This window comes from Penicillium verhagenii (genome assembly GCF_028828195.1).
Source record: "Penicillium verhagenii strain IBT 33310 chromosome Unknown utg000003l_segment0_segment0, whole genome shotgun sequence".
NCBI classification, from domain to species: Eukaryota; Fungi; Ascomycota; class Eurotiomycetes; order Eurotiales; family Aspergillaceae; genus Penicillium; species Penicillium verhagenii.
In genome coordinates, this window is record NW_026643167.1 from 2,118,942 (window position 1) to 2,145,174 (window position 26,233).

At 48.8% G+C, this 26,233-nt stretch overlaps 12 protein-coding genes across 12 annotated transcripts; 7 read left to right on the forward strand and 5 right to left on the reverse strand.

The window, feature by feature from the left end:
* Positions 1-1,298: 1,298 nt before the first annotated feature.
* Positions 1,299-1,487, forward strand: N7466_002181 (uncharacterized protein; the record flags this gene model as incomplete). Its single annotated transcript, XM_057161579.1, has 1 exon — positions 1,299-1,487. One exon carries the CDS (start codon positions 1,299-1,301, stop codon positions 1,485-1,487), a length of 189 nt encoding a protein of 62 aa, XP_057024864.1.
* A 277-nt stretch (positions 1,488-1,764) lies between these two features.
* Positions 1,765-3,023, forward strand: N7466_002182 (pepsin-like aspartic protease; the record flags this gene model as incomplete). Its single annotated transcript, XM_057161580.1, has 2 exons — positions 1,765-2,081; positions 2,165-3,023. 2 exons carry the CDS (start codon positions 1,765-1,767, stop codon positions 3,021-3,023), a joined length of 1,176 nt encoding a protein of 391 aa, XP_057024865.1.
* A 906-nt stretch (positions 3,024-3,929) lies between these two features.
* N7466_002183 (PalH/RIM21 family protein) lies at positions 3,930-6,195 on the forward strand (the record flags this gene model as incomplete). Its single annotated transcript, XM_057161581.1, has 2 exons — positions 3,930-3,958; positions 4,014-6,195. The coding sequence occupies 2 exons, from the start codon at positions 3,930-3,932 to the stop codon at positions 6,193-6,195; spliced, it is 2,211 nt and encodes a 736-aa protein (XP_057024866.1).
* Positions 6,196-6,717: 522 nt separating this feature from the next.
* On the forward strand, positions 6,718-9,030 carry N7466_002184 (uncharacterized protein; the record flags this gene model as incomplete). The annotated part of the gene is made up of 2 exons (XM_057161582.1): positions 6,718-6,861; positions 6,904-9,030. The coding sequence occupies 2 exons, from the start codon at positions 6,718-6,720 to the stop codon at positions 9,028-9,030; spliced, it is 2,271 nt and encodes a 756-aa protein (XP_057024867.1).
* A 930-nt stretch (positions 9,031-9,960) lies between these two features.
* On the forward strand, positions 9,961-11,171 carry N7466_002185 (uncharacterized protein; the record flags this gene model as incomplete). Its single annotated transcript, XM_057161583.1, has 4 exons — positions 9,961-10,236; positions 10,342-10,818; positions 10,899-10,984; positions 11,036-11,171. 4 exons carry the CDS (start codon positions 9,961-9,963, stop codon positions 11,169-11,171), a joined length of 975 nt encoding a protein of 324 aa, XP_057024868.1.
* A 259-nt stretch (positions 11,172-11,430) lies between these two features.
* On the reverse strand, positions 11,431-12,683 carry N7466_002186 (alpha/beta hydrolase; the record flags this gene model as incomplete). The annotated part of the gene is made up of 6 exons (XM_057161584.1): positions 11,431-11,563; positions 11,626-11,776; positions 11,832-12,096; positions 12,154-12,404; positions 12,475-12,601; positions 12,651-12,683. The coding sequence occupies 6 exons, from the start codon at positions 12,681-12,683 to the stop codon at positions 11,431-11,433; spliced, it is 960 nt and encodes a 319-aa protein (XP_057024869.1).
* Positions 12,684-13,106: 423 nt separating this feature from the next.
* N7466_002187 (alpha/beta hydrolase) lies at positions 13,107-14,087 on the forward strand (the record flags this gene model as incomplete). Its single annotated transcript, XM_057161585.1, has 2 exons — positions 13,107-13,217; positions 13,287-14,087. The coding sequence occupies 2 exons, from the start codon at positions 13,107-13,109 to the stop codon at positions 14,085-14,087; spliced, it is 912 nt and encodes a 303-aa protein (XP_057024870.1).
* A 1,185-nt stretch (positions 14,088-15,272) lies between these two features.
* On the reverse strand, positions 15,273-15,812 carry N7466_002188 (uncharacterized protein; the record flags this gene model as incomplete). The annotated part of the gene is made up of 1 exon (XM_057161586.1): positions 15,273-15,812. The coding sequence occupies one exon, from the start codon at positions 15,810-15,812 to the stop codon at positions 15,273-15,275; it is 540 nt and encodes a 179-aa protein (XP_057024871.1).
* Positions 15,813-16,431: 619 nt separating this feature from the next.
* On the forward strand, positions 16,432-17,274 carry N7466_002189 (MBL fold metallo-hydrolase; the record flags this gene model as incomplete). Its single annotated transcript, XM_057161587.1, has 1 exon — positions 16,432-17,274. One exon carries the CDS (start codon positions 16,432-16,434, stop codon positions 17,272-17,274), a length of 843 nt encoding a protein of 280 aa, XP_057024872.1.
* A 365-nt stretch (positions 17,275-17,639) lies between these two features.
* On the reverse strand, positions 17,640-20,551 carry N7466_002190 (beta-glucosidase; the record flags this gene model as incomplete). Its single annotated transcript, XM_057161588.1, has 5 exons — positions 17,640-19,530; positions 19,590-19,977; positions 20,033-20,130; positions 20,184-20,386; positions 20,450-20,551. 5 exons carry the CDS (start codon positions 20,549-20,551, stop codon positions 17,640-17,642), a joined length of 2,682 nt encoding a protein of 893 aa, XP_057024873.1.
* A 1,310-nt stretch (positions 20,552-21,861) lies between these two features.
* Positions 21,862-24,040, reverse strand: N7466_002191 (Zn(II)2Cys6 transcription factor; the record flags this gene model as incomplete). The annotated part of the gene is made up of 2 exons (XM_057161589.1): positions 21,862-22,866; positions 22,922-24,040. The coding sequence occupies 2 exons, from the start codon at positions 24,038-24,040 to the stop codon at positions 21,862-21,864; spliced, it is 2,124 nt and encodes a 707-aa protein (XP_057024874.1).
* A 479-nt stretch (positions 24,041-24,519) lies between these two features.
* N7466_002192 (putative iron-regulated transporter) lies at positions 24,520-26,181 on the reverse strand (the record flags this gene model as incomplete). The annotated part of the gene is made up of 4 exons (XM_057161590.1): positions 24,520-24,789; positions 24,843-25,525; positions 25,578-25,781; positions 25,845-26,181. The coding sequence occupies 4 exons, from the start codon at positions 26,179-26,181 to the stop codon at positions 24,520-24,522; spliced, it is 1,494 nt and encodes a 497-aa protein (XP_057024875.1).
* Between the last annotated feature and the right edge of the window lie 52 nt (positions 26,182-26,233).

Sequence of the window (26,233 nt, forward strand, 5' to 3'; positions counted from 1 at the left end):
TTTCATCTCAATATGACATATTATTTCTTCACGTGTTTACGGGGTTCGTTGCTAAGCCCTGTTTGAGCCACAACATTGAATGGATGTTCAATGTTCTTCAAGATCATTACACTCAGCTGGGGCCTGTTCTGTCCATTTTCAGCCTCGTCAAATAAGGCTCGCGGGGTGGCTTGGGTTCTATGTATATCGTACTTAGCCGCGTTAGTCCATTCAATGTTCCTGAAGGACTGTTCTTTGCCGATCCTAGTTATCAGCTCGTAACATTTGAAGTCTTTTATTGTTTTTTGAGAGTAGTAGATTAATACTACACACATACACCGTATCATTTCAAGTTGAGCCTATGAAAGGTCGGTACAGTGGCAGGTGTGATCGCAAGTATTCAAGTCGTGTGGTCTATCGCCGATCTATCTGATTGCAAGGCCGATCGCCACCGATTTAGGTTATTGTGGACGTGAAGACGATCGGTGCCCCGAAAGATCTTCAATGCACTTCCTAGTGGGAACCTATGGAAGGGCGCGATGATCCGATAAGGGTCTCATTTTCACGTTCACGGAACAATGACAATGAACATTTGAAGTGTTTAACGAGATGCAGGGTCCATTTAGTCTAACGGATATGCAGAGCCGATCTCAGCGTGGAGACGGAGTCCGGTCGGGAATTCATATTTTTGACTTGGGCTTTTTTTTTTTTTCTTTACTTGGCAAGTTCTTTCAGATGCTGATTTTTTGTCTAAATCTTTGCTCAGGACTTCTCTCAATTTTGGGATTCTGAAACAAGCTAGAGCCTTCAACTGGGAAAGTGATTACGGCTGAACCTAAGGGACAACAGATGTACAAGCCAATAGAGTCAACAGCTTATCGGAACTCGATTCTAGGCAACTCTGTACTTCCAATGGAGAGTTCGGGTTTAACTGGACCATCACATTCAAACACAGAGACAATACTACCTTAATTAAAGGGGCCAAACATAAAGTATATAGAATCCTCTTCTGGTTCATGATTGGTGGGCCTTGGATATAAGGGGTGATGATCGCCAGGGCCTTCCCTTACTACTAGTACACTTCATTAAGCGCAACTTTCGTTTCCATTGTTTACCTTTCAACTGGTCCAGTTGAGCCCCACAAAAAAAAACTAAAGCCGTCGGGGCATATGGGGATCGGCAGGGTTCCGCCAAATGACTTCTCGTATCAAAGCTTCTAGATGTCTACCTGATTCCCAATTAGCCTTCTCCCGGACTTCTCTGCCAGACCTGCATGCGAGAACAAAACAACTCGCAGGGAAGGCGCAATATAGGCGGGCATGAATTGCCCCAAGCCCCACACCGCTTGGGGTCTAGAGGCTGAGGAGACTAGGGCCATCCTAGCGCCATTGGACCCGTCCACTATGCACGAAACGCGATTGCGTCGTTTCATGGATTCATCCTTAGTCTCTGCCACAGGTGGGGGCATCCCCCGTCGTGACATCTTGGCTGGCCGATGGACTCCGTGATGATCTCGAAGTTTACGGCTCCGAAGTCTCTGCAGCGGTTGGATCGGCACCACTGCTTTCCTCGAAGAGAAACAGCTCCCTTTGGATCGTGCGATGGACGCCATAGTTGGTGCCCTTGTATAATCTAGATCCTTTCCAAGTCACTAACATTTGAACCATCCAGGATCTATAAATCATCCTTCGTCTCCCGCTGTTTGTGGTTCTCTATCCACTTCTATTACAATCTTTCAACTTCATTCTTTTATAAATCGAAAGCCATTCTTTGAACCATTTCACCATGGTTGTCTTCAGCAAGATTACCGTTGCCTTGGCCGGTCTGGCCTCCGTTGCTTCCGCTGTCCCCACTGGCGGTAAGAAGAGCTTCACTGTCAACCAGGTTGCCGTGAGTGCCACGAAGACTCAGAACTTTGCCAACAACTACGCTCGTGCTCTTGCCAAGTACGGCGCCAAAGTCCCTACCCACGTTCAGGCTGCTGCTCAGCAGAGTGGCTCTGCTACCACCACTCCCGAGAGTGATGACGAGGAGTACCTCACTCCCGTCAACGTCGGTGGCACGACCCTGAACCTGGACTTTGATACCGGCTCTGCCGATCTGTAAGTGGACCCACTGCTCGGTTTGCCGAGAGACACTAGTCAAATTACCTGTCTATGAATATGGAATCTAACTGTGATTTTAGCTGGGTCTTCTCCTCGGAGCTTCCCGCTTCGGAGCAAACTGGCCACAGCCTCTACAAGCCCAACAATGGCACTAAGCTGTCTGGCTACACCTGGTCCATCTCCTACGGCGATGGAAGCTCCGCCAGCGGTGATGTCTACAGGGACACCGTCTCAGTCGGTGGAGTCAAGGCCACCGGCCAAGCTGTTGAGGCTGCTTCCACGATCAGCCAGCAGTTCACCCAGGACCAGAACAACGACGGTCTTCTGGGTCTCGCTTTCAGCTCCATCAACACCGTCAAGCCCAAGTCGCAGACCACTTTCTTCGACACCGTGAAGTCCACACTCGCTTCTCCCCTCTTCGCCGTGTCCCTAAAGCACAATGCTCCCGGCTCTTACGACTTTGGCTTCATCGACAAGTCCAAGTACACTGGCTCGCTGACCTACGCCGATGTCGATAGCTCCCAGGGCTTCTGGGGCTTCACCGCTGATAGCTACAAGATTGGTTCCACAACTGGTAGCTCGATCAAGGGCATTGCTGACACCGGTACTACCCTCTTGCTGCTCGATGACGAGGTTGTCTCTGCCTACTACAAGCAAGTTAGCGGTGCGGCTTCGGACTCCTCCGCTGGTGGCTACACCTTTGACTGCTCTTCTACTCTGCCTGACTTCACTGTTAGCATCTCCGGCTATGATGCTGTTGTCCCCGGCAGCTTGATCAACTACACTCCTGTCTCCCAGGGCTCCTCCAAGTGCCTGGGTGGTATTCAGAGCAACTCTGGTCTTGGCTTCTCTATCTTTGGTGACATCTTCCTGAAGAGCCAGTACGTCGTCTTCGACTCCAACGGTCCCCGCCTTGGTTTCGCTGCCCAGTCTTCTTAATTGAATGGCGGCTTTGATTGGATCATGAATCCATGGTGCGAGTCAGCAAATACTTTTTTTTTGGTGTGAGCAAAGGACTCGGCATGATAAGTGAATGTTTGAAGGATGGCTAGCGGGGCTAGCTATGGATGATTGGAATTTGGGGGAACTTGTTGATCATTTCACCCTAGCCAAGTCTTGGACCCGGCTTGGTTTGTACATGGTGTCTTTTGATAATGCGTGCAGCACATAGTATATACTACGCATTCAAGTTTTAAGTTTATCGCGTTGGACTTTTCAGAAATAATGTAGATGAAACATTTAAAGGAAGAGGAGTATCTAGGATATTAAATTAGTCCTATTATGCGCGGTTTTCAAATATCTGAAATTCTTGAATGAGGGGTTAGAAAAGCTGAAGAATTCCCTCCGTATGTGGAGAGATTCCACGCGAGTGGAACCGGGTGGCGGATCATCTCGACCCGCCCAATTCAACTCCAGACTTCACGACTTGGTTTGTCACGCGAATCATAGACATTTCCCTGCCAAGATTCTTCTCAAAATTTCAGTACATATTTTACCTTATACACACATATAGATTTGCGCACTTTTTCCTTTCCAGCCACTCCTCTCCCACTGCCGAAATATCCTCGACCGCTAGTTTTCCGATCCCGACTCTCCTGAGTCCTTTCCGATACCCGGCCTTGTACGCGCGGCTTCAACACCCCGAAAAATGGCCGTTTAAGGCGCTCGATCCGAAACAATACCTTGAAATACTGAAGGGACACCTGGTGGATTTGCTATATGCGCTGGATCGACAGGGTACTGGAGCCGTCAGGAGTGTCTGATCATGGACAATGATCATCGTCTGACTCCGCGCCAGATCTGGGCGAATCCAACGACGACCTCGACCAAAACATATTCGTCTGGATGTACACCGTTTGTGTTGCCCAGCAATGGTATGTGATTCCTCGAATGTTCTGCGATAGAGACTCTTCCATCCCCCTCGCGCAGCGCCGTATTAACCACCGGCGCTTCTTCGCTCACAGGCATTATCCACGTGAACAAATCCTACGAGTTGACACTCACGGCAAATGCCGTCTTCGAACCGATCTGTACCGATGGCTATACCGACTATACTCATGTAGCCGCCGTTCTTGACACCCGCGATCCATTTTACTCCTCCGTGACGCCTCAGCTCTACGCCATCGGTTGCTGTACGGTCGTCAGCTATGTTCTCGTCATAATTTTACTTATCACCCCGCGCACTTTCTTCGTCGGCGGCCCTGGTGGCGGTGGAGAGAATTTCCTCGGTCGACATAGCATGATCAGTCGGTCATATAGTAGGAACTCGTCGATCGTCGGCATTGGTGGTCGGCCATGGCTGCAAAAAGTGGCGGCGTTTCTCGTTGCCATTTCCTTGACAATCGCCACGGTTGACTCATTCAGAGTTGCCGAAATTCAGTACGAATACGGATACTCTGATGCCGAAGCACTCTCCGAGGAGGTCATTGATGGGATGGAGATTCGCATTGTGCGTGTCATTTCGCAAACGTTTCTCTGGCTGGCGCAAGTCCAGACGTTAATTCGGCTATTTCCGCGACATAAAGAGAAAGTGATGATTAAATGGGCTGGGTTTGCCTTAATTGTCCTGGACACGATTTTCAGTATCTTGGAGAGCTTCTTCTTCAAGAATAGTTCAACACATCCAAGATTATACGACGATGCCATTCCGGCACTCAGCTATCTATTTGAGTTGGCTCTCAATCTTCTATACGCCGCGTGGGTCATTTTCTACTCTATCTCGAAGCACCGCTATGCATTTTTCCATCCAAAGATGCGCAACATTTGCTTTGTGGCTCTTTTGTCACTTTGTGCAGTCTTAATCCCGGTGGTATTCTTCGTCATGGACATTGCAAAACCGGAGATTGCAGGCTGGGGTACCTACATTAGATGGGTCGGATCGGCAGCGGCCAGTGTGGTAGTATGGGAGTGGGTGGAACGTATAGAGGCGCTTGAGCGAGATGAGACGAAAGACGGGATTCTTGGTCGCGAAGTCTTTGATGGCGATGAGATGCTCGAGGTGACTCCGTCCGAAGAAGTCGATTGGCCCCGATATTCACCCCATGGCCAGAATAAAGGAGGAGGAAACGGCGCTTCTTCTGGCTGGGGTGGAGTCATGAACTTAGCCCATCGACCACTACGAACTCGTGTGGGCACCAATCGTGGAAATCGTGCCCGTGGATCTGGCAGTGCGCCACCCCCGAAGGGAGTCACTCCGTCAAGGCGTCAAAACAACCATCGCCCTACCCCACCCCCGGCGGTCATTACTCCAGTCAGTCGAGCTGACACCAGCAGTGCTCCCAGCACAGTCTATAATGTTCGATATCACCCAGTCGCCAGCCCTACACCACCCGTCGCAATGCCAAACATGGAAGAAGAGGAGGCAGAAATAGAAGAAGAAAAAGAAATAGAGATCGAGAGATATATTGGGTCAGGCGACGTGGAAGAGGAGGCCCCTGCCCACGATGGCAGAGAGCAATCACCACAGATGGTTCATGCCGATCCGCGATGGCGCAATCTCATTAATCACTTTAAGCGAAGACGCGGTTCTCTTCCGAGGGAAGTTGCTTTTGCGCAAGCTGGAGATGAATCGGCTGACGAAGACGACGGCCATTTCGATGACGAAGACCCTGAGCAACATACCACACAAACGAGATCCAACAATAACTTCTTCTCGCTACATCGGCCCCGACTTTCCGGTGCTGGGCCACAGTCTACTGATGCCCCGTTGGCCGTCACAGTAATCCCCGCCCGTCGCCGTGGACAGCAGACTTGGTCCCCTCAACCTCGAAACAGTTTGCTGGAAGCAACAGAAACTACATCTATTAATCAACATGAGCAACCCCGACCTGGGCAATCCAATCTACCCGTCCGAGTCATCCCTTCTCAGCCCCATGCATCTGCGCCATGGGGTGACGCAGACCTGGAACATGGAGATGGGAATTACGTTCTCCGTTATGACCCTGAAGCAGCTGCTTTAGTCCATGAGCGTGTGAGCCATTCACAAGGAGAGCCTGCTGTGGCTGGTAACCGTGCTAGTTGGACAGCGACAACCGTCTCAGAGGCTGATTCAGATCAAGTTGACGAGCCCCAAGCTCCCCAGCATCACGATCATGACCACACATCCTCTTGATCGTTCATGGTGTTTTCTTTTTTATTTCTTTTAGCCATTGGAGTTGAATATTTTAGGATCTTGTGAGCATGATTGGGGACTCTGCTCAACGTCGAATATACCCTGGGGACATATCATAATTTGGTTTTTGTATTTATTCTGGCGTCGCACATAAGAAGGTTCTAATTTCACGTACTACATATTGATAGTATATCTTGTTCCAATCCAACATGTTATTAAAATAGGCTCTCACTCCGCTTCGCTCCGTTCAAGCGATAATATGTCTCTCTAATCAATATTAGAAGTTTATGGGTGTTAACCAGTTGATCTGTTACGGCCTTTGTTCTCACAGCTAAGGGTTTATATCTGACCAGTATCTAGCGTCGTAATATAGTAAAGAAATTAAGATAATGCGGATTTTGCAGACCGGTGGTTGGTCCGAGTGGATCCGTACTTTGATCGGGAACTTTTTGCTCCGAGTTGTACGGAGTACATTTCCCCATACTTCTCTCTCCCCCATGGACATTCTTCGGATGTCGCATCATGGCGGCCGTCAATCAGAATATGTTTGATGCGAGCATCACCACCGATCGACCCCGTGGGGCGTCGTTGTTGGTGTTGCCGCTAAACTTGATCGCCCAAATCGTCACAAACGTCAGCTCCCTGGACCCTGACCCCCCACGGCACGTGAAAGCTCGAAATTACTAACGTGATCAATGGAATGCGCAGGTCGAAGATACAGGCGACCTTGCCCGATTATGCCGAACATGTCGCGTCCTCAACTACATGGCGCTGCCACAGCTCTATCGGAGTCTGACCCTCACCTCTTACGACAAGATCCGCTATCGTGATGACCAACCCGAAGGCATCGGGAGTGCGAGTCCGTTCACCATGGGACTCAACGCCGTAATAACTCGTCCGTATGCGAAGCTCGTGCAATCAATTACTCTGCGCGGAGACTGGAAGGGGCATGATTTGGAGGAACATGCTCAGGTCGGTCGCGTGCCCGACTCTTCAATGTTATTGAATATTACGGTTCGTGCGGCGTTGGATCGCATGCCGAGTTTGGAGAGCTTCAGCTGGGAACTCAACACCAAAATGCTCGACACAGTCTACTCGGGGCTAACAGAACTACCTCGACTTCATACATTAACAATTCGATTTCCTTCCACCCGCCACCCACAACCTACCCAAGTACTTCCACCCATGCCGCATCTCCGCTCGTTGAAAATCACCGATATTGACCCTCTCTGCTATCCGGATGACATTGCAACTATACTCTGGAAGAGTAAAAAGCTGCGCGAACTCAAGCTTCACTGGTCACCCCGTATGCGCATTGCGCAAGAACCGAGCATTTCTTTGCATAATTACTTTCGCAAGAGCATCGCCGCGAAACAACCGATTACAGTCAAAAAGCTATCCTTCCAAAACATGTACGCCTTCCACAGCGAGGAATTTAACATCGCCTTCGACCCCACAACCGTCGAAGACGTCACTTTTCTGAGTGGAACAGACACTCCCGGTTTGATGAACACATTCATAGAGCAAAGTTGGCCGACGATACTGCCCCATAAGACATTGAAGATTAAATCCATTCGCATGGATGCGGTCTCAAAACGAAACTCGGAGTTCCTGGGTAACTTCAAAGGACTCGAGCGAATATACTTTGTCAGCGTTACCGCTGATAATCCGGACTGCCTCAACTCTCCTCGATTCACAAACCCGCCCGCTCCATCAGAGCTGACACCTCCTGTCTCTGAGAACCCTCATGTTTCGGGTAATGGCACCAATGCCAACTCTCCAGCGACGTTAGCCTCCCCAGCCAGTCAACTTCATGCGACTTTGGGCGGAAGGGATAGCTACTTGTCGAACATCACGCTGAACCATGGCGCATCACTGCGCCATCTGTTACTTTGCTCGAAATGGTCTCTTTCCACTGCTATGGTTGCCCGACTTGTTCATGGCTGCCCGAACCTGGAGCAATTGGGTTTAGCAACGGATCTCGCATGTATGGAATCGCTTGGAATGCTGGTTCCTTTCCTGCGAAAATTGGTAGCGCTTCGACTTATGATCCCTGCTGGATCGCCATCTCCTCAGACCGGACCAGCTAAAGGAACTCAAAATAGCCCAGGAGACCTTGCGGACAACCCTTTCTGGAAAGGCAAAAATCTCCATGCCCAAGCCTTTGCTCCCTCTGCGAAATGTGTTAAGTTTCCTCCAGAAATTGAGGAGCAAATAATCAATGCGCGCAGTCTGGCAGATATTGTGGATATCGATGACGAGGTACTGATTCAAATGATGAGCTATGACCTGGCCGACAAGCAAATTTTTGGCAATGTCAAGATTATTGGCATGGGCTGGAAGGTCTTTGAACTGGGAGAATTTTATAAAGGCCCGGCTCCTGTTTATTGCGAAGATGATCAAGAAACGCCGATCGTTAGGACGCCAGACGAGAACCCACAGAACGGGAATCGTCCTAATGGAGGCACTGGTATGGTCGCTAACACTTCGGATCAACCGTTTCCAACCCCAAATCCTCCTACTAGTACCCACCATCCCGAGATCAGCGCTACAAGTCAATCTCAGCATTCTAGCGCGCCTCCGTTTGGACAAAGGTCCCACCCGCCTTCAACATTGGGAAAGCGCACCCGAAATGAGGAAGATATTCGAAATGGGGACGCACATTCATCAAGAAATCCATCTGAATTCCGTGAAGTGCCGCCCCAATCACACGTATACCGCCCCGAACCCTATGTAACTGATGACGGCCAAGTTTGGAGACGCGGTATGCGACGTGTTGGATGGGACGTGGTGAAACACTGGGAAATTTGGGCGCTAGACGCCCAAGAGATTTGATCTCCCCAAAAGAAATAGAAAAAAGGAACACATTCTTGTTCTAGTGTTGTTGTGTCCTCACCCTACCTACTCTTTTTCTTTTAATATTTCACATCTCATGTACACCGTTCACGATATTTGGCTCTGGCGATACAGGAGTTTCCAGGGCAATTGGTGTTGCTCAGGCGCTTTTTTTCGGGGGGGGGTTTTTTATTTCTGTCTCGTTCCGGATTGCATATATATGGATATACTATCTCTTGTCCTTTGGTTATCTTATCTCTCATCTTATTCAAACTTTCATTTTGCCCCTGTATGTAATATTTGTGAAGAAGATGTCTCGGGGTGAGAACAAAACGGTTTAAGCGGGTTTCAGAACGGGGGGTTTCACAACACAACCTCCCAAGGGCTGCGAAGATCTCACCTCGGAAACTCACGGAGTTGTTTATTGCAGACAGTTCAAAGCCGGTTAAATAATCTATAAAGAGCACCGCGCCATTGACGAGCCCTGGAGTCTCGCCAAGATCCTCATGAACTCTGCTTGGCACAACGTACAAGAATTAATCGGCTGAAGAAACCGCCCCGCATACCAAGCCATGGCACAATTCACCCCTATGCAAATCCACCAGTCGGTGCTGAACTTCAGCCCCGTTTCAGCCCAGACTCCATTCTCGGGAGGATTATACCTGTCGAGAAACGAACCCCACATGCTGTTTACCCTGATTCTCTCCCACGAGGCATGAAAAGAACCCTTTGGGACAAGGCCGGCCATCCGTTTTGTGCCATGCCAAGATCCCGATTTCCACGAATGAGTCCTCGTCCGATATTACAGGTAAAGAGTGGATTGAGATGAATGCGCCATGTTAAAATTCAAGATAAATAGATCACAAAGCCCTGAATTGCAAGAGCCAACAATCTCTACATTTTCTTTTTCTTTCAGGTGGCTGTTGCAATATGGATACTCGGCATTTGACGCTATCTGTGGCGTTATTCACGGCACTAGCGCAGACTGTGCAGGGTTATGCGAACCCAGGAGCATGTTCAGGGGAGTGTGTTGTGTCTGACCCCACCCTGATTCAGCGTTCATCCGACAGCAAGTATTTCCGTTTCTCGACCGGAAACGAGATTTCGTATGCCAGTTCGTCTAGCATTGCTGGGCCATGGACCGTGATTGGATCCATGCTCCCAGATGGGTCATCCATTGACCTCTCTGGAAACACTGACCTTTGGGTGAGTACATAATAACGCCTCCAACTGAAATTGAGCTTCAAATATCTGGATCTATAGCTTTGGAAATCTTACTGATGCTTCGATTTTCTTTTTCATTCATAAAAGGCCCCCGACGCTCACATCGTCGATGATCTGTACTACGTCTACTATGCCGTCTCGACATTCGGATCGCAGGCCTCGGCTATCGGTCTTGCAACATCAAAGACCATGGACCTAGACTCCTGGACCGATCACGGATCCATCGGTGTCGTCTCATCCTCGTCAAAATCGTACAATGCCATTGATCCGAATCTGATCGATGTTGACGGCACTTACTACATGAACTTCGGTTCCTTCTGGGACGACCTCTACCAGGCCCCCTTGAACTCTGCAGCAACCAAGGTGTCCTCGTCTTCCTACAACATTGCCTACAACCCTTCTGGCACCCACGCAGAGGAGGGTTCCTACATGTACAAGTACGGCAGCTACTACTATTTGTTCTACTCTGCCGGTATTTGCTGTGGCTATGATACATCCCTGCCCGCAAGTGGAGCAGAGTACAAGATTAAAGTTTGTCGTTCGACTTCGGCAACGAGTGGATTCGTAAGTTTTTCTTTCTTTTCTTGCTTCATCCTCGGAGAATCTCAAACTTGGTGGAAATATCTTGCTAATTGTTTCAATAGGTTGACAAGTCTGGTACTGCATGCACTGCTGGCGGTGGCACTGTCGTGCTGGAGAGCCACGGTACTACTTATGGACCAGGTGGACAGTAGGTTTTTCAGTATGGAACCTTTCTTGATACTTGACTAACAACATTTAGGGGTGTTTACGATGATCCCACCTATGGACCTGTTCTTTACTACCACTATATCAACACCGACATTGGTTACGCTGATTCGGATAAGCAGTTCGGATGGAATGCCCTTGACTTTTCCACTGGGTGGCCTGTGGTCTAAGGAGTAGGCAATGTATACTTGGTATTTCCGGGGCTCTATGGTTTACTGAAGTGGATATATCAATGTTGTTGAGATATCAAGTTATAATTTATCACTTTTACTATGTATATGGCCGTGGCCCGTTCGCTTACCGGTTACGTTACCAATTTCCCATATGTACTTTTCCGATCTGCCCAGGGAAGTACTAAGCACCACTTGAGGGAGTACATATTCAATCTCTAAGAACTTCATGAAATACATGTAAGGATTCTCGGTAAAGTTACACTGCATCATTCATGAAGAAGTTGATACCTTTAAGCACGTCACTTAGGAAGTTCCCGCTTGGTGGCTTACAGTCCAACGCCCAAAAGACATGAGGTAAGCCGATGTAATAATCAAGCTTCGTTGGAACACTAGAAGCACCGACGTGGTCAACAAAACATAAACACAAAGGAAAGGAAAAGCTGCCACTTACCCGGCCTCTTTCAATAGGCTATGCATCACTAGGCCATCATCGCGAATCGGATCGATGTCACACACAACCAGGTAGGTTGGAGGGAAATCCTTTATGTGCCCACTGTTGATAATAAAGAAATCCGGATCTTCAGGGCTCGCCCCAACGGCGTCTGGGAAGTAGTTGAGATTGCTGAATAAATTGACAGTAAGGGAACGCTCACGTACCGAAGAATGTATTCATAGCAAATGCTGTGTTAAGCGGAGCGTCTGCACAATCAGTGAAAGACTGATACTTATCCTTATATTTGCTGGGGACCCCGGCAGGATGAGTAGTGATTGGAGCAAGAGCTGCGACACCGCGGATTTCAATCTTTCGATCCAGTGCGACAAGCTTATTCACTAAAGCCAGTGCAAGATGACCTCCAGCGCTCTGTCCAATCGCAAAATATCTAGCTCGGTCACCATTCAGCATCGATGCATTGTTCCATGCCTTTTAAAGTTAGTATCGTACGACTTGAAGAGATCGAAGAGTCAAGATGGAACCCACCCAGGTCCAACCCTCCAGCACATCCTGAAGCGGCACTGGGCTTTTATGCTCAGGTGCCCGTCGATATTCCAGTGAAACAATAATGCAAGGAACATTTTCAGATAAGAGTTGGCAGATACCGTCCTCGGTCTCCACATCACCACAACACCACCCACCACCATGAAAGTAGACACCAACCGGCAATAGTTGTTCATCCTTACGAGGAGGGGTATAAACCCTAGCGGCAAGATATTCCGTGATTGGGACATCCTCTTGAAAAAGTTAATATCATTAAAACCGCAACGTTTGAAAGCCGGCGTACTGAACCAGTCGGGGACATACCGATTTTTAGGTCAAGGGACCTTTTGTGGGAAGCATTTATCTGGTTTGCGAGAGCTTTGTATTGCTCTCTCATAGCCAATGCATCACCCGAAAATTGTGGCCTTTGGCCGAGAGCTTGCTCTATCTGCTGAATGATTAGACTAGCCTCGGAATATCAGAGTATGGATTGGATGTACATCGACCCATGATTGTGACAAAGCTAATTCCATCTTTGATTTGGCTAAGCGAGCCTTACATGGTATATCAAATACTATTGACTGTGGAAAATCTTGTCCTTTTAAAATGACCGAAGCCCTAATCGAAGCCAAGCGGAAATTTGAGGATTAGTTATATTCCAATGGCCGAGGCTCAACTAGTTATGTACTATACTGATATGTCATCTTGGCCTCGGCACATGGCAAAATAAGCTTATCGTGGAGTAATCACCATCGTGGCAAGCCGCAAGATGCATGCCGAGGATCCACTTTCGGGGAAATCAAACGATAAGTCGATCAAGACGGATTTTGCGTAGGAATTTTCGGGCCGCAAGTTTCCGGTTTCCTCTTAATTATTTTCAATTAAGGTCGTAGATCCAAGTTTCAAACTACAGAAAATACTAACCTATATCAAGGATTCAATAACGATACGCAAACATGGCCCTCGCTCGCCTAGAGATTCAGTTCAACGCTCGCGATGGGACCACGCTTCGGGGCTGGCTCTACCCTCAAGCCAAGAAGTCTCCATGCGTGATCATGACACACGGGGTAGGTATTTTTGCCGCTCTATTCACTGCTGGAGAAGAATTGCTGATATCATTTTGATATGAATACTAGTTGGGTGGTGTTCGCCATTTGTGGCTTCCAGCTTTTGCCGATCGCTTCCATGATGCTGGCTACAATGTACTGCTCTATGACAATCGGAACTGGGGTGACAGTGATGGGCTGCCGCGCCAGGAATCAAACCCGCCCCTTCAGCAAGCCGACTACTATGACGCGTTCAATTTCGCCTGTACATTTTCTAGCGTGGATGCTTCACGCATCGTGTACTGGGGGACTAGCTTTTCTGGTGGAAATGTCTTGCACGCCGCTGCTGTGGATAAGCGCATCAAGGCTGCCATCGTGCAGTGTCCCGCTGTTTCTGGAGAGACCCGATCTTTGTCGTTCAAGCACCGGATCCCAGCCCTGTTGAATGATCGCACTTATGCCGCTGGTGCCGAGTCGGAGACAATTCCTCTTATTGCAGATGACATGGAGGCTGCCCAAACTGGAGCATCAAATGCTATGTTCCCCGGCGTTCACGCCTATGGTCATGTGCGGGAGTCATACGACTGCGGCGCAGTATGGGAGAACTTCCTTACTACTCAGACGCAGGTGAACATGCTTCTTTTTGAAGGGCAGGCAATTATTCACCGTATCTCGCCGACTCCACTCCTGATGGTTATTCCGGGAAATGACGAACTTGTCACTACATCATCGCAACTGGCTGCTTACGGCAAAGCAAGGGAACCTAAGCAAATGCTTTACCTTGACGGAGCGGGCCATTTTGATATCTATACGGGAAATTGGTTCGAAAAGAACATTACGACACAACTAGAGTTCTTGAAGAGGCACATCGGTCAAACTGAGAATGTTTGACAAATGTACCTGGTGCATAGTATTAGTTGGTGTATCTATAGTATTCTCTTTTCGCTTGCTACTTCCCACATTATGTTGATACAGTGCAAGTAGACATATAGAAGCTGTCTATTTTCAAATGTTATAACTACTGTCGGAATAACATTGAATAGACCATGTGAGCTATATTCAATTCCTAGAATATTTTATTGGGTAATTTGGAATTCTGCAAATTCCATTCTATGTACATCAATTTTACCGGTTGGCAACTATCGGCGCCCGTGGTCCGTAGTACTGGTTCAATTTATCTCGACCGCCTTTGCTGTTCTGATTTACATATTATGTATAGTATCAATTGGCCTGGTGAGTAGATGTCAACCTAATTATTGAGCGCTACAAAAGTACAATTTTCATGCACATGTGAATGCAATGTGCAATAGATGAGCCTGATCATCATTGTATTGCTCGAAGACTTGCTCAGCACCACAAAGGCAGTGGTTGCCAATCATGTAGTACCAAAGAACTCCATATTCCCAGCGTCGAGCAACATGTCATAGTTGGGAAGACCATGACAGAACACCGACAGAAGCAAGGATGCATCTATGCTCTTAGCCAGTTCAGAGCCCTCTTGTTTTCCTCAAGGAATCGGTCTATCATATGCTTTGTTTGAACAACCCTGACGGGAGTCAGCTCCCCATGCTCCATCAGACTTTGACTGAGACACCCTTTTCGGTCTTCGTACGGGTTGCCGTGTAGATATGGGGCATTTTTTTCAACCAGCTTTTGTGGATCTGCCGCAGTAAGCCATGTCTGTTCAGCTCCGAGACCCTTTAGATGGAAGTTGAACGTGTGAAAGTCTGATATAAACCAACCATCCTCATGCTGGACGATTAGCTGTTTTGAGGTTGGGCTGGGTCAACTGGTGGCTGCGATAATGATAGAGTTCTTGTGGATGACGGGTACAGTGGTGAAGAACAAGGATGGTAGTGATTCTGGCCGCTTGCCATGCGACCCTCTCATGCCCGAAACATGCCATAACTTGCGATTTATTGGACAACATGACCTAGAAGTACGTATAGATAAAGGCATGCACAGAGCGTCAAGAGGATTGAGCCCAAATTCTTTCTAACAAACAACCTGCTTCTAGCGGTATTGAAATGCCTTCAGTCCGCCGACTCCGGTGGCCACCCACAAACAGATTATTTGTTACATCTTGACTCTCTCGGTATTCACTGGGCTGAATACAACGGAATCTTTGGAGAAATAAGGCTGAAGCGGGTAAGTGTCCCAGTACATCCAAACATGCTGGTACTGTAGACCCTCGGGGGTCTCTTCAGGAGCAGTGCTGGGCCCTATTTCGCAGGTCATGGACAAAGGAAGGCTAACAGTTGGCGAGCCATGAATATCGGAACCGGGAGCCCAGATGTGTCGAGTGACCCGAGCAATGAGATGAACGGTGCCGTCGTCGTTTTCGAGTTCCCAGATTGCATGGAAATCGTGGTCTAGGCGAGCGAACTCGCCGAATAACTTGATGACCCATGGCCATATCTCCGCGCCATGGTAGTCAACGCCGTTCTGGTTGTGGAAGACCGCATGTGGGGCATAGAATAGGTGTTTTGAATGAGCGGTTAGGTCAGATTCTTTGATGGCAGATGCATATGCGCCGTAAAACCGCTGGGCTGGAGTTTGTGGGCCTTTCGCAGCCCAGTCGGCTCCAGTGAGGAAAGATGTGACACGAGGAGGCATAACGACTGTGAATCAAGCTTAGATTGCTAGCCACTTCTCTTTTGCAAGACTCACCAGCAGCACACATGTGTCCTCTTATATTTCGTCTTCCAAAATCATATCGGCAGCTGTAAGCACTAGCTTGAGTACATCATTTGCTGGCAGCTGCAACTGGGTTCATCAGCCCCACTCAACGAATCATCGAAACGTGTATTCCGAGGCTTAATGACCCATGATCTGCATGATTATTGATCATACAATAGTCCGCATGGTTTTCCTCGGCATCCAAGGAATTCCCCCCTGTTCTTTGGGCGAAATTCGGTTTGCCGCAACTTCCCGCAATTTCCGATGTGGATCAGGATTCAGTACTGGCAAATCATGTGGTCTCGCCCATGAAGCAAGTGAGATCGGATATGTTTATTTCGTCGTATTTATGCCGAGGTTTATGTCCGCCTAAGAGTTGAGACTCAATTAGAGGATGACCTTTCAGGAACGGATCACCTCATCACAAAATCACCAAAACTGTTACCACTTACCGGCAACACTTTCATCACGTGCTTTCTTCTATATCTAAGTCCGACTCGCATGGCCCAACGCAGACATTCTTTCGTTTTATACTCAACAGGTCTAACAATCCAAAATGCCGCTCAATTTCAAGGTCTTTTTCAGCAGACGCGACAGCGCAACCCGAACTGGTCCCGCCGGACATGATCATCTCAAATGGGTTCCCACAAGCTCTACTTTGATTTATGGAGAGAAGAAAGCCGTCCTAGTTGACTCTCAGTTGACTCTCAAAGCTTCTCAGGAGCTGGCAGAATGGGTCGTGGCTAGTGGAAAAGACCTGGTCGCCATCTTTGTCACTCATTCACATGGTGACCACTTCTTTGGAAGCTCCAGCATCCTCAAACGGTTCCCCGAGGCCAAAGTGATCGCTACACCGGAAGTGGTTTCCCGCATGGCATACGAAACATCCCCGGAAAGGATGGCAAGCTTATGGAACAAGCTATTTCCTGGGCTACTCCCTGAGGAATTCGTGGGAGCCGAGCCTCTAAGTGGTGATGAGTTTGAGCTGGAGGGGGAGAAATTGCAAATTGTGAAGCTGGGCCACACAGATACGGATGAAACCAATGCCTTGTGGGTTCCATCAATTGGACTTGTGGTGGCAGGGGACTGTGTATACGCAAATACCCATCCGTATCTGGGCGAGTCGGGAACAGAAGAGGCTCGCATCGAGTGGATGAGAGCGTTGGATAAGCTCGCAGCTTTGAAGCCTAGAGCAGTGATCGGGGGCCACAGCGATCCCAGCAAGTCCTTCGGTCCCGAAGCCATACAGGAGACCAAGTTGTACTTGGAAAACTTCAACCGAATTGCAGCAAAATACACCAAGGCTGAAGACATTTACTCGCAAATGTTGGAGCTGTATCCGGAACGGCTTAATCCTGGATCTGCCTGGGCTGGAGCACTTCTTGCCAATCGAGAATGAAACAAATAAATAACGCTTCATAAGCCGTGTTTTTTCTTTATCCGAGATTTTTGGGCTCAAACAAGTGTCCTACGGCTTTTCTAGTGCTGATTGTCCAGGATGAATGAGATGGAGTAACATGGAAGGAATGCGTCAATGTTTGTACATAGCACTTGAGAGTATAACATACATAAACATTGAAGTGATTTCAAAACCTACATAATAAAAGTTTACGAATATGGTTATGCATTTTGACAATTTCGAACATCATATGATATTTTCTTATCTTTGTACAAAATTTTCAACGGCCTATACGGCACTAGCTACAACTCTCAATCACTCAATCCAAAGCATCCAAACAGTATTCAACCAATCCTAATATGGACTTAGTTGAAAGCCGAAGCTCCAGAGATGGTCTCCTTCAAAGGAAGGTTCCGCGAAGAGGCGCCAACATAGACAGTCTTCGCGTAGTCTGAGATGAACCAGTCTTGGGTTACGGTGTTCCAGTTCGAGAGATCACGTCGAGTGATATCAACCGTGAAGGTAGCAGTCTCACCAGGTGCGATGCTAAGTCTCTCGAATCCACGAAGCTGTCTGATTGCGTCGGTTGGGGCTCCGAGCCCCACATACAGCTGGGCAACTTCATCACCGGCGACCTTGCCTGTGTTGGTGACCTTTGCAGTCACGGTGTACAGAACGTCCCAGAGGAGAGGGTTTCCACCCACTCCGCTGGAAGGAAGACGGGGCTGCGGGTTGCCGTTTTGGGAGTTTGCAGGGACAGAGGCAGTGTCGTAGTACGGGTCGTCGGCTGATTTCTTCAGGGAAGTGGAGTTCAGGTATGGGTAGATGAAGTAGGGGACCTGCTTAAAGCCTTCTGGGAAGGTGTAGTCTGAAATGTCGGTGGAAACCTTGCCGAGAACCGGAGCTGCGGATGTAGAGCCTTTCGTGGGGCTGTATTTGCCGACGTTGTGCTTCGTGATGGTGATGTCGGAGTAGCTGAATGTGGTGTAACTCTTTCCAAAGCCAAACTCGTAGAGAGGAGTCACGCCTCCCTTGTCGAAGGCGCGGTAATCGATGAAGGGTCCCTCGGTGAAGTCAAGTTGCGGTGCGCTTTCGCCGGCGTTAGGCACGTAGAGGACGTCTGTTCCCCAGTTTTCACGCGAAGAGCCCATGGTGAATGGTAGCTTGCCACCGGGGTTGACCTTGCCGTAAAGCACGTCAACAATGGAGTTTCCGGATTCCTCGCCGGGAACACCGGCCCAGATGATGGCTGTAACGTTGTCGTTGTTGACAAAGCTGTCCATGAGGACTGCACCAACGCTGTGAATGACCACGATGGTGTTGTTGCACTGTGCGCTGACGGTCTGGATGAGAGTATCTCCGTCATGCCAGATGGTCAGGTTGTTGCGATCGCCGATATTTCCATCAACACTGATGTAGCCCTCGCCACTGTCAGCGTTGACGAAAACAATGGCTACGGATGCCTGAGCGGCCACAGCCTCAACCTCGGAGTAGGCATAGTCATCAAGAACGGCTTGGTACATGCCATCTCCGTTGTTGTAGATCTCATTCTCGATAGCGAAGCCTGGGGTGATCAGGTATGGGAAGTTGGCGCTTCCACTGCCCCATCCACAGCCCAATGTACCCATATCACATCCACGGTCCGAGCATCCATTGGGTCCATATGTATTTGGACCTGCGTCAGATCCAAAGACACCAGTGAACTTCTCTTTGCCAGTCAAGGGTAGCGCATCGACATTCTTCAGCAAAACTGCACTAGCAGCGCCGATCTGACGGATCAAGGCTCCGTGGCCGTTTCGGACGTCAACATGTTCGTTAATCACTCCGTATCCTTCATTTGCGTAGTAGTGCTCGTATCCGTAGGTATCGAGAGTCCAAGAATCAAAGTTGATGGGGACATAGTTGTTTTCCACGCCAACGTAGTACCAGGCCGCCATGATACGGACAGCCATATCGTCCACTCGCCATTGGGGAACAGTGCCATTCAAGACTGCAACGGTCAAGTTGGTTCCCCAGTAAGATGTACCGGAATCGAACTCGATGTCACCAGGCATTGTCATATCGAGACCAGCTAATGCGCTAGCAACACCGGACATCTGCGCACTCCAATCACTCATGATAAAGCCTTGGAATCCTAACTCGGCCTTCAACAGCTTATTGAGCACATAGCTGTTTTGGCAGGCATAGCTGTTGTTGATTTGGTTGTAAGAGCACATCACAGAGCCCATTCCAGCGCGCACGCCATCCATCCACGGCCTACCAAGACGTTAGCTATAGTGAAAGAATACCTTGTGTAACCAGGGTAGGAAGCTTACCAAAGGTACAACTCGTGCATTGTCACGTCGTCGATATTGGCACTGTAGCTCTCATTGACCTGGTACAGGAAGCCATTTCCTGCACTGCGGAAGTGCTCCTGCTCGTTGCCGATAAAGTGCTTTCCACAGGCAATAACATTCTGCGATTGGATACCCGAAATGGTCTCACCAAACAACACACCCGAAAGTACAGGATCAGGCGCAAAACCTTCCCAGTTTCTTCCACCCTCGGGCACACGTCCCAAAGGACCAGTCACTGGACCCAGTTGAACACTGCTACCCTTGTGTTTATGCTCGTAGCCCATCCCCTGTCCACGGCTATAAGCCAATGTACGGTCCCAGGTTGCCGCGGCGTTGACACCTGCAGGGAAGACCGAGTTGTAGTCGGCTTTTGGGAGATGATTAGTATATGTCGACACAGGTTATTGTAAAGGAAGGCTTACTGTCTCTCACTCCAACGGGAGAATCCTGCATGCACATGCTGGGGATTCCGAGTCTGGGTACGGCACCATTCTGGCCTACGCAACGTTCGAGCTCCCAACTATATAGAGTTAGTCAAGGCAGTCGAGAGTCACAGGTAAAGAATGGACATACCCAACACCAGTTGTGAGATTCACCTTCTCTGGAAGGGTCATCTGGCTGACAATTGATCTAGCCTTAGCGTACGCGGCCTCCCAGTCCCCTAGTCCCTCACCCCATGGCGATGGGTAGTACGGAGGAGAGGTTTGGTTTGATTTGGAACCTGCGACGACCACGGGGTTGCTATCGGTACCGTTTGAGTAGACGGAGTTAGGCCACTAAAAATGGGTGTTAGCTTATTGAACAACACAAAACGCCATGATCATCATTATTTGACTCACTGGTGATGTGCTGTTGCCCTGGTCAAGGGGATTCGAGGAATCTGTAGCCCCGTAAACCGGCACCGTGGCCAGGAGAATGGCAGCTCCCAGCTGATTCCACATGATGTATGCGGGCAACCTGCGAGCTTGGTGAAGTGAAGTTGAGATGCTTTGTTGGGTTGTAGAGAAAAAGAAAAAAAAGAAAAAAGAAAAACCCCGAGCAGCAAGGGACTATTTATCGACCAGGGGGAGAATGGGGGGTAATGTGAATGGAGATGCAGTGCAGCTCTGTGCCCCCTATTTGGCTCTGTCAGTGGTCACTTCCCTGCGATGAGTCCAATGAAGCAGCATTCCAAGCTCGAACATATCCGAGTTTACCGAAAAATGGGATTATCATTCAGCCTGTTTAGACCGGGCCGTGAGATGCGGGGTCAGGATGCGCGATGCCACCTGCTTAGGTTACCTTGTCGGCATATTGTAGACTAAAAGCTCAGCAAATCCGCGTTTGTTATGAGTGCATGAGCCGACAAATCTCCGGGGTTGCAACTCACGGTCAAATTACAGGTACAAGCTTTTTTTTTTCTTTTTGCCCCAGTCATGCCGAGATTTTAATTGAATATCTCGATCAGGTTTAGATTGTCCGACTCCGGAGAAGCTTTTAGGAAATAAAAAAAAAAGAAAAGAATTGGAGAAAGGCAAGACTGCAAAGAGTGTTAGAGACTAAAGTGTTAATGCAAAAAGAGTCGGGGCCCCGGGAAAGGGCTTAATTGGGTTAAGCTCCTTTGCCCTAAATTATGCGGGGGAGAAACATTTGAAGGGTGACCAACGCATCCAAGACAAAAGTACTAACAAGTCCCGTAGCATTCCTACCCCGATCCTCTACTCTGGCCCGATCTCGGGCTATAGACCAATCGAATTGGTCATTCCTCGTTTAATCCTCTCCTCGGTGTTAATGGGGTTAATGCATCTCGGCCCTTGCAGAAATCATTCACATCTAACAGCTTCCTATTTAGGTCTAATTGCTTCTGTGTTTTAGATGGTCCCACTGTTATATTCCCGTTGTTTTGCTGTGCTAGCACTAGTAGTAGATACGAGAACGAGCAGTCCACAGTAAACTAACGATCATCCACTTGGCACAAAAGCTTGGCTTGACTTTCTAGCCGAACCGTGCATTCAAATGTGAGACATCTGCTTAGTTATGCTACTAGTAACACTCTACCTGTGTTTCATGGCTTCAAAGAGAATGAAATGAATCATTTGAAGTCATTAAATAGTTTTAGTCATAAGTCCCATCACTCAAGTGCCAAACCAAATGCAAACCCTTGGAAAAGAATTGATTACCATGTGACTCGAATAGGTATAGAGCAAAACCTCGCTGCCAAGTACGCCAAAAGAATGATCCAGATTTAAATGTTGATCCATATCACGTCAAATCAGATAAGAATGAAAAAATCTGAGAAAATCTCCCGTCGCACACAACGCGAGTCTGCCCAAGTGCGCGACGCATCCTGCCGGCGCGTCATTTCTTCCAGTAGTAAAAGAACCTGATCAGCGGCCGGATGACGCCTTAGCGATGTGACCGGCTCATTCTCGCGAGCAGATGCCATGCGCTGCATCTCTTGAAATACCCACTGTCGTTGCTCCAGAGAGCCTTCCAGGCCCGCAATGAACAAGGGCCAGAGGAAACTGACAGGGAGGCGGTTTTCTTCCGCACCAGCAGATTCGACAGTTGCTAGCTGGATGATTTGGTTGACGGCGCCATTAACACGATCAGTGCGTGGGTAAATGGCAAATGCGACGCGGTGTAGATAAATAAAGTTAGCCAGGAAACTGGCTATGTACTGACGGAATGTTCGACAGACGGCAAGAGCAACAGGAGCACAGAGTGTGTCTGCCAATGCTTCTGGTTGTCCGTATACATCAATCACCGATGGTCTCCGGTGCCAGAGCGTCTCGAGGTCCGCACCGACTTTATGTGCAATCTGAAGAACTTCGAATTCATCACTGAGTGTTCCCCGACTACGGTGATGCAGGTCAATAGAGACTATTCGCCGTACAACTTGCTGTGCTTGTACGAAGAAACGGAATGCCGGGCCCACTATTGCCTCGTAGACAAGGTAGCTTGGACTGCGAAATTGTTCTTCGGCCTCCTCTCCCTCTTTTTGTTCCTCGATTGAGCCTATCCGCGGGGCACGATAGCTTTGTGCTTCTTGTGACCTGGAATTGGATCCTTGTTCCGGTATATTGCCCAGTTCAACTAAAGGATCACCTTCACGCCCTGCGATTAGTGATTTCACATCAAGCAGTGAAATCCACGACACCATTAAATGGCCAAGGCCTGTCCAATGTCGTGTACGGCCGTGGAAACGTTGTAATAAAAGGTAGGCTGAATGAAGATACGACGTGCCTGGAGCACTTAGTTCGGGAGACGAGAAGAGCTGTTTGTCGTAGTTAGATTTTGTTGGTTGATCAAGCATCCCAAAAGCAACCCACCTCAGATAACATCAAGAAAAAGATAGTCGCAAATATTTTTATCAAGGTTTGCTCAGTCATGTCACCAAGTAGGCAAGCTTGGATTTCTGAGCTCGCCACTCGATAGTAAGTAGGCGCCCAGCGCCATCGTTTCCCTCCTTCGGTGACCGCCTTATGAATGTCTGCATAACAGTACAGCGCATTCTGAAGAGGACTAAAGTCTCGTCCGTATGCTAGCACCGCTGGTCGCACATATTTCCACTCCATAGATACCGGCACAAATATCCCCGCCGGGGGGTCACATCCCAAGAAATACTGAAGTAGCTGTTCCTCATACGATGTGGTACCGGGGTCAGACCAGCTACCGCGCGTGGTCGCCGCATCCGAGGCGCTTCCAGTGGACATCCCATCAGTCAACGAGGACTGAGTATCTGGACTGAGTGTTGACGGTCTCTCTCCAGGAAGCTGCCCTTCTTCTGTAACGTTCCCCGCAACACCGGCTGATAGTGATAGTGGGGTTGGACTAGACGCGAATCCTGCTAGTCCACTCGTCAAATCGAGGTGTTTTTGTTCCAACTCCGAAGTTATTCCTCCCATAAAGCCAAGCATATCGAACGGTACCCCAAACTGCGAGTATGATTCGATATCCGCGGGCAGTCGTTGAATGGGTGTTGCTAGGGCGGGGATCGTCCGATGACGATCGTCTGAGCGGAGCACAGTGTTGAAGAAGTTTAAATCCGGCGAGCGATTCGATGCGGTCGCAGCTGCAGTGACAGCAACGGCTGCTGACGCCGATGCCGATGCTGACACGGCACTAATAGCCGGTGACGGGGAAGTCTGAGGTACAGGATGCGCCGTGGAAGAAAGGTGATTGGGTTGTGGAGAAGGCGAAGTCCACGAGTCACCGAGGGCAGTGGGGGGTTTGTAGATGCAGCGCAGTCGCAGTCGGTCGCAGTTTGAGCAGCTTGGTTTTGTTTCGTCGCAGCGCACTTTCCTGGCCCTGCATGTCAAGCAGCCGGTTCGGCGGCGTGGACCTGACCTTCCAGCTCCCCGGGCTTTGGGAACCTGTGAACCGAGTGCGTGGGTTAGTCGTGTGCGAGTTGAAGCTCTAGATGGAGGTAGTTGTGGCGGTACCTCCATGATGAGACAGACGGTCCCAGGTTTGGTGTCAGGAGCATAGTCAACAATGGTTTATGTAAACGCTGGATGGATTTTCCCCGCAATAGCGGTTCCACGGGGGCGAGTCGCGATAGTGGGCGAGATGACGAGATCGGGGCCAAGTCTGCCGAGGAAAACCTGAACCCCCTAACTAACTAGCTCTAACTAGCGTAGAGAAAACCCAGAAATTGATTAATTCCAGATGGAAATTCACCTAGCGTATGCGCTTAAAATTATTTTTAAGATGATATGCATACGCTCAGGCTTCCACGTGGGCAATGATATGATAAACCCCCTGGAGCTAGCTACATCATAGGTACCTCATGTACCTTGTGCCTGGATGTGATCTACGGTTCAACCTGGGACATCTCAAGGAATTTGAATGAATCTGAATAACGATGCATTTGTGTAGAAATATACACGGTGATAAGACAGTATTTTATTGTACAAGGGTTGGTCTCTCAAACTGCGGGCCCAACTTGCTGATATCCTGGATGCTTGTCGCCTCCCAAACACTTTGATCGGTGCAGCAAATGGCCTCGTTCCTTGCGCACATAGGCTGCAAAGCAGACGGCCGCCATTGCCACAGCTCCAGCGCTGATCATCACCGGGTACTGGAACTGTCCGGGAAGAGACCACACAATGGTGGATGCAAAGGACAGTAGCTCAAAGATGTTTTGTAGAGCCATTTCCGTGGCGGAAAATCGAGCTCGAGCATTTTCACCAACATTCTATGGGGCTGAAGTTAGCGTTGCATACCGCAATTGAGATTTGAAACACTTACCTCCTGTACTAAAAATTGGACTGACAAGTCGAATCCCCAGAGTCCAATCCGGCTCAGGGCAACACCAAGAACCAAACTTGTCGCAACTAATTTCGAATTTGAGTCCCAAAGAGTAAATGCAAAGGCTGTCCCAGCCACACAACAGAACTGCCAGTTCAAAAACCATAGACCGGAACGAATGGGACCTATCCGGTTCATAATCATGGGAGCGGTCCATGTGCCAGAAACTTCAGCGATAACCGAGCCAATCCGCATGCAACTGACCTCCAAAGGATTGAAGCCGCTATGGAGTAGATATGTGACCATGGTTGCGCCAAATGAGAGGACAGTCATATAGAGCAAGCTCAATGCGAAGGATGGCAAGAATACAGGGCTTGCAATGTATTCTTTCCAGGGAGCAATGGTCCCGCGTAGAGAGTTCCCAATTGTTTGACATGAGCGGCGGTTTGCTTGCGAAGCTTCGTCGTCGACATTTCCTCTCTGTGAAGTTGTGGTTCTCTTCAGGGCTGGAACTGATTGATATACCTGCGCGATGGCGATGTACTCAACAAGCACCGATACAGTATTCAGGCCTAGGACGGTCCAGATAGCAACACGAGTGGAAAAACTGTCAACAAGAGAGATGAACACCGGTGCGATCAACTTGCAAAAAAGATCAATACGTCGCATCGATGCATTCAATTCTGCAGCAACGAATTAGAATTGGGTCAGTTATGTATGTTGTCATATTCTTACCTTGCCGAGGCACTTTGATGCTGTCCGAAATGACAACAGCCCAATCACGCTCAACTGCCACCGTATTGGCGGTGGCGGCCAACTTCTCGAGGCAAGCAAGAAAGCCCAGTACAACAAACAAGACCAAAGTCATACCCCAACTTTTCGTCATTGGGAGAACCACGAAGCATAGACAAGAAATCGCCACAGGAACTCTTTGCCAAACTGAACGTTTTGTTAGTCAACAATCGGGGGAAATTGATACGACCCAATTTATCCTAAACATACTGATTGATTGCCGGAGAACGGACAATCGGTCCGACTTATCGACTAGTGCACCCAACCAAGATGACAGTAGTATGGCAGATAAAGCCCGAACAAGCGCATAGATCGAAGCATAGAGTAGCGTGCCAGGAAAAATAGAGGCCAGGAATAAAACAGCACCGAACTCAAACATCCGTGAATTCCATGCTGAGAGTAAATGAGATGTGTATAGTCGAATTAGCACCGGCTGAACTCCACTGAGTGCTGGTGAGGCTTCATTGGACGTAGGCAAAAGGGGTACAGAGCTCTCTGAAGACGTCCGGCTGACCTCCGAGGGTCTTTGGTCGAGACTAACGTCCATTCTCCGATGATGAGACAGGATTCAACCCATACAGCCAAGATTGTAAGTTATT